This window comes from Dromiciops gliroides, chromosome 2 (genome assembly GCF_019393635.1).
Source record: "Dromiciops gliroides isolate mDroGli1 chromosome 2, mDroGli1.pri, whole genome shotgun sequence".
Classification (NCBI taxonomy): domain Eukaryota; kingdom Metazoa; phylum Chordata; class Mammalia; order Microbiotheria; family Microbiotheriidae; genus Dromiciops; species Dromiciops gliroides.
This window is the reverse complement of record NC_057862.1, coordinates 147052155-147065969: the sequence shown is the minus strand read 5'-3', so window position 1 is coordinate 147065969 and position 13815 is coordinate 147052155. Positions and strand designations below refer to the sequence as shown.

At 37.6% G+C, this 13815-nt stretch overlaps 1 protein-coding gene across 1 annotated transcript in view; it reads left to right on the top strand.

Annotated features, from left to right (window-relative positions):
- HERC1 (HECT and RLD domain containing E3 ubiquitin protein ligase family member 1) overlaps positions 1-13815 on the top strand; it is a 219291-nt gene that overhangs the window by 60907 nt on the left and 144569 nt on the right. The window contains 4 exon segments of the mRNA XM_043980938.1: positions 659-784; positions 10375-10596; positions 11390-11542; positions 11680-11812. Coding sequence (XP_043836873.1) covers positions 659-784; positions 10375-10596; positions 11390-11542; positions 11680-11812 — 634 coding nt within the window.

Here is a 13815-nt window from a genome sequence, read left to right as displayed (position 1 = left end):
CCTTCTACTTTGCTTATACCTATTCTTTTTTTTTTTTTTTAAGTGAGGCAATTGGGGTTAAGTGACTTGCCCAGGGTCACACAGCTAGTAAGTGTTAAGTGTCTGAGGCCAGATTTTAACTCAGGTCCTCCTGACTCCAGGGCCGGTGCTCTATCCACTGCGCCACCTAGCTGCCCCTATACCTATCTTTTTTGATGCTATATCACCTCCTAAAAGCCATCCTTTCTGGTGGTTTTTCCAAATTCTTTTGTACTTTTCATGATTTTCCATTAAGTTTCACTGGACTAAAATTTAATTTGATCTTAACAAGTCTTGGGAAGGAATTATGGTTTCTTCTTCCTTACCTGAGATTTATGATAGGGCCATATATTTTAGGCAGATTATTTTATAGTGTTTTAAAAATGTCACTGTAATTATCTTCAAAATTAGAATAAGAATCTCAAAGCTGGAAGAACCTTAGGAATCATCTTGACTGCCTCCCTCATTTTACAGATGAGGAGGTTAAGGCCCAGAGAGGTTATCTTTTAATGACACAAAACTGGGTGTAGTAGGATAGCAGATGTAGATATCTTAATCTTATTTGATTTTACGATATATAGGTATTAGTTTTTTAAAATGCCAAATTGAGAAGATTCTCTCTCTCTTTTTTTAATATGAGGTTGTAATCGAAACTCTGTCAGTGGGAGCAACCATGCTATTGCCCCCTTTAAGAGAACGAATGGAACTACTGCATTCTCTTTTACCCCAAGGACCTGATCGATGGGAAAGTTTGTCTAAAGGACAGGTAAGGTGTTAGATAATAGATAAGTTGTCCACTAGTCGTTTGAAAGAACATATTGAAATTTTTAAGTGGAACTGATTAAAGTCAACCAATTATTTCTCAGATCAATACTGTATATAAGACTTTTGAAGTATTTTCCAATGTTTAAATTATTTTAGCTTTAAAGCTCATATGGAAAGCCTTTATCTTTTCTGAGTTAAGTTGAAAGCTATATTGTTCATTTCTTCCCCCCATTAATCCTGTTGAGAGTTAAGCATTTTTAATAGTACTCAGTTATATACTTATTGTATTTCATATCTTATAATAAGGTGCTGTCAGTAACTTATATTTAACATCATTTGTAATGACAGGAAGACTAATATGGACATAGTGTGCTCGTATTAGGCTTCAGATTAAGATTATATATATGTGTGTGTATGTCAGTTGCTGTTCTCAGGGGTAGTAGTATTTTTAAAAATTCCTACCACTTTTTGTTTTGTTTGTCTTCCCTCCTGAACAAAAGTCCTTCTTCTGGGTTTTGTGGCATGGAATTGATTCTTTAGTTCTTAGTATTTCTACCATTGTTGGAAAGGCTTCAAGTATGGTCTCAGATACTGGCTGTCTATTGTCTGACAACCAACCTTATTAATTAGAGAGACTAGCCGCTAAATGGCTAATTGTTTGACCATGGCAACCTGTGGGACATAATAAAATATAGTATATGACCCTTAATCTATGGTGGCACCCTTTTTCTTTTTTAGGAGGAAAAAGGGAACAGTGTTTACCAAGAATCATGCAATTTTTAGATCATCTTTAAACATTAATTTAACACTTTGTTACTCAAATCTTTTCCAGTGACCAAGAGGCAACATACTTTTAAAGGAACAGAATCTTATCAGTATTGATGTTCTTTATTATTATTAAAATTTTTATTTTATTTTCAGTACCAAATTGTTACTCTTTCTGCCCCTTCCTTTATCCATTGAGAAGGCAAGAAATACAATAATCAATATATATATGAAGCCATGAAAAATATATTTCTGCATTATCCATGTTCTGGAAAAAAAAGAAAAAGATGGAAAATATACTTCACTCTGCACTCTGAGCCCATCACTTCCCTATCTGAAGTTGGATAGCATTTTTCATTATGAGTCTTTTGTAATTATCACCATTGTATTGATTGAAGTTATTAAGGTTGGGTTTGTTTTTTGTTTGTTTTTTACAGTTGATTATCTTTATAATATTGCTCTTACTGTGTAAATTCTGGTCCTGATTTTCCTCACTTGACTTTGTATCAGTCCATACCAGTCTTCCCAGGTTTCTCTGAAACTATCCCTTTCATCATTTCTTATGGCACAATAGTATTTCATCACATTTATATACTATAACCTGTTTAGCCAACAGATGGGCATCCCCTCAGTTTCCAGTTCTTTGTTATCACAAAAAGAGCTGCCATAAATGATTTTTTACATATGGGGCCTTTTTCTTTTTTCTTTGATCTCTTTGGGATATAGACCTAGTAGTGACATTTCTGGGTCAGTGGGCAGTTTTATAGCCCTTGGGGCATAGGTCCCAATTGTTCTTTAGTTCTCTAGTCACAGCTTCAGCAACAGTGCATTCATATCCCTATTTTCCACATGCCCTCAAACATTTGTCATTTTTTCTCTTGAGTATTAACATTCTTAAAACATTTTTTAAACAACCAGTTCTATTTTATTTTTAGTTTTGGATTCTCCCCTTTTCACCTTTCTACCTTCCTTTGAGAAAGGAAGAAAAACAAAACTCATTATAGATATGTATAGTGAAGCAAAACAAATTCTCCCATTAGTCCCTATATCTGTGTATTGTAAAAAAAAATTTAACTATATCTACTAATCTGAAAAATTATATAACTGTACTTATATGAAAAATTATAACTTTAGAAAAATTATAATTGGGCCATAAGTCCTGCCGCGGTCACCATTCAGTTGTAAAAATATTTTAACTTACTGGCCTAATCTGTAGACTTTTGACTGGCTGGCTATCTGACTGCTATTAATTGCCTAAGCCAGTGTGTTAGGGCCGTTTATAAAATTTTCCCCCACAACTGCTTCTCCCAAATTGATAAGCAAATGCCTCTTTTAATTTAATAATCAAAGCAGGGTTTATTTATAAAAATAAACGTAAGAGATAAGGGTAAAGAAATGCAAAGTTATATAACCTGACTGTTTTCCGGCATCTCTCTGCTGCCGCCGCTTGCGCTTACTCTTTGCCTTGCCTGCAACTTTCTTAGCGTCTTCTGCTCTCCATCCTGTCTCTCAGTCCCTTTCTCTCTTCCTTCTAACTGAAAAGCCCTTTCTCCATACCGTTGCTCAGTCTCCTTAGTGTCCTTGTAGCATCTGATCTTCTTCTAGCGTCCCCCCTGAAAAACCCCTCTCTGTCCCATTGCCCCTCTGGCATCTCTCTACCTTCTTGCTAGCTCTTCATCTCTGTCAGCCCCTCTCTTTACCATAGCGACCCCCGCCCCAGCATCTCTGCCTCCCAGGCTATATATATCCCTTCTCGCCCCTTAAACCTCTGGCTCCCCGTGCCCCCGCATACACCAAGTTAATTCACTGGCTGGCACTACAGCCAGGGGGCTCAAGTGTGCTGTGTGTACCACACCCAGGGCTTGAGGGGACCGTGCCCCCTGCTGCATGCCTGGGACCTACGTATTGGCCCACACTGTGCCACGCCCGGTGCTAGCCCAGGATCTTCTCGGGTATATCCTCTCAGGGCTGAGGGAGCTGGTGCTTTCCCCAGCAGTCCAGCCAGGCCCGCGGCCCCTAAGGCTCCAAGGTCCACAGGGCTTCTCAGCTTAGGCTGCTGAAGCAGAGGGGGAGGGGCACCAGCCCATCTTACACAGAGAAAAAACCTGAGGGCCTAAGATTTTTTAATCTCAGCCCAAAGGCAGGGTCCCCAAATCACAAATTCCCACAGTACATATATGTGTGTATATACATACATATATCTGTATATCTATATGCCTCATTATGCACTTCTGCACTCTGAGTTCATCATGTTTCTATCTGGAGTTATATAGCATTATTCATTGTGAATCCTTGCAAATCATGGTTGGCCATTGTGTTGCTAAGAGTTCCTAAGTCTTTCATAATTATTTATCTTTAAGATATTGTTGTATTAATTCTTTTAGTTCTTATCACTTTATTTTGCATTCATTCATATAAGTATAACTCATGTTGCACTAATAGCATGTAATAGTAAGAGACATAGTAATAGTAAGAGGAAGGTCCTCTTGTATGCGGGGTGGTGTTTATTGGAGAGAAGATCAGACAAGATGAGAAGATATGGACAGTAATGGTGTAGTCTGTACTATATTAAAGGAAGACCCTTCATCAATGTCATCACAGGTCCATTGGAACATTTTACTTGTCATGTACCTTTAAATAAAGGTGAACATTAACATTTTTATTATGTTGGAGAACCTAATATATCTTTGGGGGGGGGCAGTGAGGGTTAAGTGACCTGCCCAGGGTCACACAGCTAGTAAGTGTCAAGTGTCTGAGGCCAGATTTGAACTCAGGTCCTCCTGAATCCAGGGCTGGTGCTTTATCCACGGTGCCACCTAGCTGCCCCCAATTTGATGGAATTTTAGAGGGGAAGCTATTTGTTTTGTGTTCTTGTACCCTAGAAGAATGAATGAGAACTTTATTCTCTTAAAATGAGACCAATTAAGAGGATTTTAAAATATTTCAGATGAGAGCCTCAACTAAGGTAGAGGCTATGTGCATGAGATTTAGATGTGAAAGGTATATGTAATTGAAAAAAATAGGCAAAAACTAGTAAGACTTAATTGATTGGAAATAGGAATTAAAGGAGAGTCTAGAATGACATTAAATTCTGAAACTGGATAACTAGAAGGGTAGTGGTGCAAAAGAAATAGGGAAGTTTGCAGGGATAATTTTGGGAGGAAATGTGATGAGTTCTATTTTGAATGTAGGTTTGAGATGCCTGTGGAATATCTAGATGATGTCTAGAAGGTAGTTGGTCATAGGGGACTAGAGGGATTTAGGAGAAGGAATATGGCTAGATATTTAGATTTGGAAGTCATCAGCCTAGAAATGATAGTTGAACCCATGAGGTAACACAAGGAATATGTAATACAGAGAAGGAAAGATGGAATATGTACTTAATGGTTGGGATAAGGAAACATTTCTGAGAAGGTTTGTTTATGGAAATGGGAGGAAAACCAAGAAAGAACATTATCACCAAAGTGAAGTGAGATGACAATGCCCAGGAGAAAATGGTCCACCGATCTAGCAATTGGTAACCTTGGAGAGAGAAATTTCATTTAAATAGTGGGGTCAGAAGCCAGATTGCAAGGTATTGAAAAATGAGTGGATGGTGAGAAAATAGAACGAGTGGGACATTTCTTTTTCTCTTGATATTTGGCTCTGAAAGATGAGAAGAGTCCAGCAGATTACCCTCTCTATATTCCCCACTCTCATTTATTTTCATCTCTCCTTGTCTGCTGGTTGAGATAATAGTTGTAAAGCACTTACAACTAGTGCCTGGCACATAGTACATTCTTTTTTTTTTTTTTAATGAGATATTTTATTTTTTCCATTACATGTAAAGATAGTTCTCAACTTTTGTTTATACATGCTTTACAATTTCAGATTTTTCTCCCTCCCTCCCCCCTCCCCTAGACAGCAGGTAATCTGATATAGGTTATATCTATATATCTCTATACGTATACATATAGATATATATATATACACACACATATATATACACATAATAACATTAATCCTATTTCTGCATTAATCCTGTTACAAGAGAAAGAATCAGAGCAGTGATGCAAAACCTCAAAATAGAGAAAAAAAAAACAACAGCACCCAAAACAAAAGAAATAATATGGTTCAATCAGCATCTATAGTCCACAGTTCTTTCTTTCTTTTTTTTTCTTGGATTTGGAGATCCTCTTCTATCATGAGTTCCCTGGAACTCTTCTGTACCATTGCATTGGTGAGAAGAATATAGTCCATCACAGTAGGTCAACACTCAATGTTGATGATACTGTGCACAATGTTCTTCTGGTTCTGCTCATCTCACTCATCATCAGCTCACGTAAGACCCTCCAGGTTTCTCTGAACTCTTCCTGCTCATCATTTCTTACAGCACAATAGTATTCCATTGTATTCATATACCACAACTTGTCCAGCCATTCCCCAATTGATGGGCACCCTCTCAACTTCCAATTCCTTGCTACCACGTAAAGAGCAGCTATAAATATTTTTGTACATGTGGGTCCCTTTCCCCCTTCCATGATTTCTTTGGGCAAAAGACCTAAAAGTGGGATTGCTGGGTCAAAGGGTATGCACAGCTTTATTGCCCTTTGGGCATAATTCCAAATTGCTCTCCAGAATGGTTGGATCAGTTCACAACTCCACCAACAATGTATTAGTGTTCCAATTTTCCCACAGCCTCTCCAACATTTATTATCTTCCTTTTTTGTCATTTTAGCCAATCTGATAGGTGTCAGGTGGTACCTCAGAGTTGTTTTAATTTGCATCTCTCTAATCATTAGAGATTTAGAGCATTTTTTCATATGGGAATAGATAGCTTTGGTTTCTTCATCAGAAAACTGCCTGTTCATATCCTTTGACCATTTCTCAATTGGGGAATGACTTGGATTCTTATAAATTTGATTTAATTCCCTATATATTTTAGAGATGAGGCCTTTATCAGAAGCACTGGCCTCAAAAATTGTTTCCCAGCTTTCTGCCTCCCTTCCAATTTTGGATGCATTGCTTCTGTTTGTACAAAAATTTTTTAATTTAATATAATCAAAATCATCCACTTTGCATCACATAGTACATTCTTAACAAATACTTGTTCCATTTATGTTCCCTGATTCCTTACTGCTTACAATCATGTCCATGTCTCCTCATCCTCCAAAAAATCCTCACTTTATTGTTCTGTCCATTGTTGCTTCCTACATCTTCCTATATTATCTTCCCATATCTCTCTTCCCTTTTGTGTCTAAACTATTTTAGAAGGCTTTCTACAATAAACAAAGATTTATTCCTTTTCTCTCACTCTGATATCATTAAATCAAAACTATCCTCTCTGAAGTTACTAGCGATATCTAGGTGCCAAATCTAAAGGCCTTTTTTTCAATTCTCTTCCTTCTTGACCTTCTAGCCTTTGACATAGTCGGTCAACCTCTTCTCTTTGATGTTCTCATCTTTCTAGGTTTTCATATGCTACTCTCTTCCGGCTCTCCTCTTACCTATCTGACCATTTCTTGGTTTCCTTTGTTGGTTTCCACATAACTGTGGGTACCCTATAGACCTGTCTTGGGCCCCTCTCCTCTTGATATACTATTTCACTTGGTGATCTCATGAACTTCTTCTTCTTCTTCTTTTTTTTTTTTTTTGCGAGGCAGTTGGGGTTAAGTCACTTACCCACGGTCACACAGCTAGTAAGTGTTATGGGTCTGAGGCCAGATTTGAATTCAGGTCCTCCTGAATCCAGGGCCAGTGCTCTATTTACTGCACCACCTAGTTGCCCCATCTCATGAACTTCTAAGGATTCAGTTATCATTTTTGTGCTGATGATTTTCAGATCATTTCTAACCTTTCTGCTGAACTCCAGGTTCACATCTCCAACCATGTACTGGACATCTCCAACTGTATATCATGTAGATATCTTAAACTCAACAGGTCCAAAACTGAACTCAATATCTTCCCCTAAAACCTTCCCCTCTTCCAACTTCCCTATTACCACCATCTTCCCAGTCACACAGGGTTACAACCTAGGTATCATTTTCAATTCCTCATTCTCATCTCCTCCTCCCCCAATATCTCATCTCTTGATAAGGCACGTTAATTTTACTTTCTCTCATAATGCCCTCTTCTTTTCCCTAACACTGCCACTACCCTGGTGCAGGCCTCTTTAACCCCCCCAGCTGGACTCTTTCCAATAGCCTGATGATTGCTCTCCTTGCTACAAGTCTTTCCCCACTTCTGTACATCTTCCACTCAGCTGTCAAAGTGATCTTCCTTAAGCACAGGTCTGACCATGTCACTCTTTACTCAGTAAACCCCAGTGACTCCCTCTCACATCCACGATCAAATATAAAATCCTTTGTTTGGCTTTCACAGATGTTAAAGTCCTTCATGTGCTCTTTCCTTCCTTTCCATACCATCTCCTTATACCTCATATTCCCATGGTTCTCCCCTATGCCCCAAAATACACTTCCATCCAGTGGCACTGACCTTCTTACTATTCCTCAAACAAGACACTTTATCTTCCAGCTCTTGATATTTTCTTTCTTTCTTTCTTTTTTTTTTTTTAGTGAGGCAATTGGGGTTAAGTGACTTGCCCAAGGTCACACAGCTAGTAAGTGTTAAGTGTCTGAGGCCAGATTTGAACTCAGGTACTCCTGAATCCAGGGCCGGTGCTCTATCCACTGAGCCACCTAGCTGCCCCAGCTCTGGATATTTTCATTGGTTCTTCCTCATGCCTGCAATTCTCTTCCTCTTTATCTCTACCTCTTGACTACTTCTTTAATTCTAGTGCCTTCCTTTTGTGGATTATTTCTAATTTATTTTTATTATAACTTGTTCATACATCATTGCCTTTTGTCTCCTCCATTGTGCTGTGACTTCCTTGAGAGCAGGGACTATCTTTTGCCTTACTTTGTATCCCCAGCATTTAGCACAGTTCAGCACTTGGTGTAGATACTCAATGTTTATTGACTGACTTGGGGCAATTACAAGGTCAAGTGAAGGATTTTTAAAAATTTGATATACAGAGCATTATTAGGGTGACACCTTAATACTGGGGTCCCGGAAATATGAGGGACTCTTTTAGGTTTAATCTTCCCTTTGAACTTTCTTTTTTATATATTCCTCCCAGGCCAATAAGAAAAGGAGCCTCTGAGCTTTAGTTCATAAAGGATCAGATTTTATTACTTGGGAATTAATTAAACCACAAAGGTGAAACCAATTAAGGAAATAAGGAAGTAGAAATTCAGATAGTCTTAACTCTAAGCTTAGCTTGTGCAATTCCAGAGCCTTCCCAGTTAAGTTAGTTCAAAGGAATTTAGGGTTTTCCTTAATTAAAACTCACCAAACTTGGTCAGTAAACACGTGCCTCTGCCAGGTTCAGGACTGCCACCAGACTGCTGCCCCAGGCCGAAAGAGTGAGAGCTTTTGAACATGCCCCTCCTACCAGAAGTTCCCTCCTTTCCGGTCAAGTTCAGTTTTTCCTCCCCCAAAAGGGGAGGTCCTTCAAAAGCTGCTCAGTAACATGCACAATCTCAGGGTGGGCCAGGTGTGGCCCATCCAAGGGGATGAGGATCACAGTATCCAGAGATTAGCTTTGGAAAGGTGATCACTTCTTCATTAGAGGCTAGTGCAAAGGAGGAGATGGGGGATGATGAAGAGGTTTTTGTGGGTTTTTTTAAAACAATAATAAACATTTTTATTTATAGTTTTGAGTTCCAAATTTTATCCCTCCCTGCCCTCCCCTGTCCCTGAGGTGGTAAGCAATCAGAGGCTATAAATGTACAATTATGAAAAACATTACCATATTAGTAATTTTGTACAAGAAAACTTGAATAAAAGAAAAAAAATGAAAGAAAGTGAAAAATAGCATGTTTCAGTCTGTGAATATCAGTTTTTTTCTTTGGAGGTGGACAGTATGTTTCATCAATAGTCCTTTGGATTGTCTTAGATCATTGTATAGCTGAGAAAAGTTAAGTCATTCACAGTTCTTCATCAAACAATATTGTTGTCTCTGGGCATGATGTTCTCTTGGTTCTGCTCACTTCACTGTGCATCAGTTCACACAAGTCTTTCCTGGCCTTTCTGAAATCATCCTGCTTGTCATTTCTTATAGCACAATAACATTCCATCATCATATACCACAGCTTGTTTAGCTATTCCCCAAATAATGGGCATTCCTTTTATTTCCACTTCTTAGCCACCACAAAAAGAGCTGCTATAAATATTTTTGTACAAATAGGTCTTTTTCTCTTTTGGGGGATGTCTTTGGGATATAAACCTAGCTGTGGTATTGCTGAATCAAAGGGTATGCACAGTTCTATAGCCCTTTGGGAATAGTTCCAGATTGCTCTCCAGAATGGTTGAATCTTCTGGATCTATGAATTTTGAGCCTGTGTGGAGAGTATAATAGTGAATCGCAGAAGAATATAAGATTTCCCATAGAGCAGTAGAGGCCTAGCTGAGATATTAGTTATAAATTTGTAGTGAACCCAGTTTGCACAATTGCCCGATTTTCCTTTTGGGGAGCAGGGGGAGTGGGAGTGTTCAGCATCATGTGACTAAGAATAAAGAAGGCAAATAGTGGGAACATCCTAGAGCTGAAGTTTGACAAGGCTTGACTAGAGATTGGGGCAAAGAATTAAAAGGTAGCTAATTAACTGGAGGGCCAAGACTGAAGAGCTTCCTCTTCTACAGAGGAGGAATGTATGCATATATTTGAAAACTTCATTTAGCATAGTTTTTACATTGACTATTTTTATTTCTTTTCTAGTATGCATTAACAAGTATATTGTTCTTATTTCATTGATTTAACAGATTTTTAATTCCATTTTTCGTTAGAGAATGCAGCTGGATATAATTTTGACAAGTTTACAAGACCATACCCATGTAGCATCCCTGCTTGGTTATAGCTCACCGTCTGATTCTACTGATGTTTCTTCCATATGTATCTCCTATGGAAACCTGTCAGATCAGCCATATAGCACTCAGAGTTGCCATCCAGATACTCATTTAGCTGAAATTCTAATGAAGACCTTACTAAGAAATTTAGGATTTTATACAGTAAGTTGTTTTTAGTTTACTTACAATAACATAATACTGTTTTTGTCTTTCATGCAAAGATATTTTAACTTGTGGATTTTTTCCTTCAGATTTTTAGAAATAGTAAAACAAATAAAGAAAATCTGATATAACCAAAAGGAATGGGCACAGTTAATGAGCATGGAAGATTTGTTTTTAAGACTTCACATACTACTTTCCCCACTTATTCCTGGTAGTAGAGATGTTATTTTTAAACTAGATCACATTTACCATAATCCAAGTAAAGATCAGTTCACATTTTCTCTTCCCCTCCCCCCCACAAAATAACACGATTTACAAAATTCTTATATCGTATGTACAGTATTTTTCTGATCTCCCTCTCTAGAAACTCTAAAAAATAAGGTTGGTTTCATATGACTTGGTATGACTCATTTAAATGAGTGAAACTTTTAAAAAAAGATTTAAATAATCCATTCTAGAATTTGTTTAGATATTAAAGCCAAGATCACTGATGTTTATTTTTCTTCTCTATTTTCAAGATAACTGGCATTTTAGCCAGTCTCCATTTGGGGTAACTAATTTTCAGGGAGTTTCCAAAAAAAGAAAAAAGTTTACCAACAACATTTTATTGATCATATGTTTTATTCTTTCAGTGTTCTTTAAACTTTTTGACTCTATTATTTACAGTTCATATCATTCTTTTATTATTGTACTTGTTTTGTCTACCCACCACAACCCTAGCCCAGCCACTTTTTATATGTATCTGCCTTTTTAAAATCTGAGTTTATTAATGACCTCTGTTAAATCTTTTTAGGATCAAGCATTTGGAGAACTAGAAAAAAATAGTGATAAATTTTTACTTGGGACGTCATCATCTGAGAATAGCCAACCTGCTCATCTTCATGAATTACTTTGTTCACTGCAGAAGCAGCTACTGGCATATTGCCACATCAATAGTATTAGTGAGGTATTTGATTGTCTGTCTTGAGAAGATTGTGACAAATAAGTGTCATGACTTCAGTATTTGCAGTTTTGAGAGCTATATTTTTGTGACTTAGATCTTTCAGGAATTATAGTAATTTAAGCAACTCTTCTTCTTTATAGAATTCGAGCAGTGTGGCATTACTTCACAAACATCTTCAACTCTTATTACCTCATGCCACAGATATCTATTCACGTTCTGCAAATTTGCTGAAAGAAAGTCCTTGGAATGGCAGTGTTGGTGAAAAACTAAGAGGTTTGTGTTAATTGAATTTCAGGTTTAGTGTATTTAAATCAAAAGTCTTTTTCCTGTTCTTGAGCCCTTTGGAAGGGTGAAATTCCTTGCTAGAGATTTTTTTAGTAATTTTGAAAGTAATAGAGAAGCAAGGATATATTTCAGTGGTAGCTAGCTAGTAGCTTGACCTCTTAAAAGTCTTTAAAACTATGATCAGCATGTTGGAGAGGCTTGGTTTTAAGGGCAACTAGATGGCACAGTGGATAAAGCACTGGCCCTGGATTCAGGAGGACCTGAGTTCAAATCCGGCCTCAGACACGTGATACTAGCTGTGTGACCCTAGGCAAGTCACTTAACCCTCATTGCCCCCCCCCCAAAAGAAGAATTTAAAATAGCACAACTTAAGATTTTTGTATGTATCTTGAAACTGTTGTTTTCCAGAGTAGTTTTAGGTAAGTTCTTTATTTTAGTTTGTGTTGCTAGCATGAAATCTTGAAGCATAATTGTTTTAAAACTAGTTGAAAACAACCTCCTTTGAATATTGGTCAAAAGTTGCTTTGTCAAGGTATTTTTACATGCATGCAGTTTAAAAATCTAAAGTGGTGAGTAAATTTTTCAGGTATCTACATTGGTGTCTTCAGACAACTCCTATTTTTTCTTTTTTTTTTTCTTTTAAAGAATTATTTTCCTTTTTGTCTTTAAAATTTAGTTCTTGAGTGTTTCCTGTCTTTCCTGGGCTGATTTTCATTGTAGATTGTTAATCTATAGAAGCTATTTGTTTTTTCTTTGCTTCCCCAACTAGGGTGCATGTCAGACTGTGATTTGCTTTCCTTTCTATTACAAACTCTAGGGCAGGAATGGTCATTTCCCCTCAATGTTCCCACCATCTTTTTTGCTTCAGCAATTAGTTCTTCCCACTAAAGATAATCAGAATTGTCTAGAATTTATACTTGGTTTCTCTTCCTTTTTTTTTTTTTGAAGGATGAATTAATCATTAAGACAAGTCAAGGGGGCCAGCTAGGTGGTGCAGTGGATAAAGCACTGGCCCTGGATTCAGGAGGACCCGAGTTCAAATGTGGCCTCAGACACTTGACACTTACTAGCTGTGTGATTCTGGGCAAGAAACCCTCATTGCCCCAACAAAAAAAAACCCAACAAACAAAAAAAAGACAAGTCAAGACAAATCAAGAAGTTATTAGCTTCTCTGCTTTTCACAGAGAAAGAAAACTTGAACAAATATCTGGATAGTTTGAAGTCTCCCATGCCTTTGTGACAGGCTTGTGATATTTTGCCTAAACTTCTCATATGTTTCCTTTTTCTGTCGAGGTGATTTGGATACAAAATTCAATTTTTACCCCCTCTCTCCATTGATTTTTATTCAGATAGTCTCCACATCTTTCCCCCTCTGATTCTTGAATTTCTCCATATCCGTATGCTAAATAGGCAATGCTATCCCTCCTTTTACCTATCCTGTTTCTTTTGAATAAGATATATCCATTTAGAGCTATGTTACAATCATGGATTTCATCCCTTTAATTGCTAAACCCTCTAGATCCTCTTGTTGCTTAAGCTTTAGGTATTGGGGTTTAGACAGCCAAAGCTATAGGTGTTTCTGTTAACTTCTTTAGTGATTTTTTTTTTGTCTCTCTTGAATTTCTGGGTATCTTAGATGCTATTCTTCTTCCTTCCACTTACTCTTTTTTTGGGGGGGTCAGTGGGGGTTAAGTGACTTGCCCAGGGTCACACAGCTAGTAAATGTCAAATGTCTGAGGCCAGATTTGAACTCAGGTCCTCCTGAACCCAGGGCTCGTGTTTTATCCACTGTGCTCTACTTAGTCTTGATGCTTGGTGGATATACACAGGCAATTTCCCCCCATAATTTTTAGGTTTAAAGCCCTTTTGATTAGATTTTCAAGAAACCTGGCACAATCAGTCTTGCTAGCTTTTCTGAAGATGTACTTTAGCCCTGGCCATAATTCTCTTATTCTTATATTTTATGATGGGATCTAGATTTCCTCAGTCTC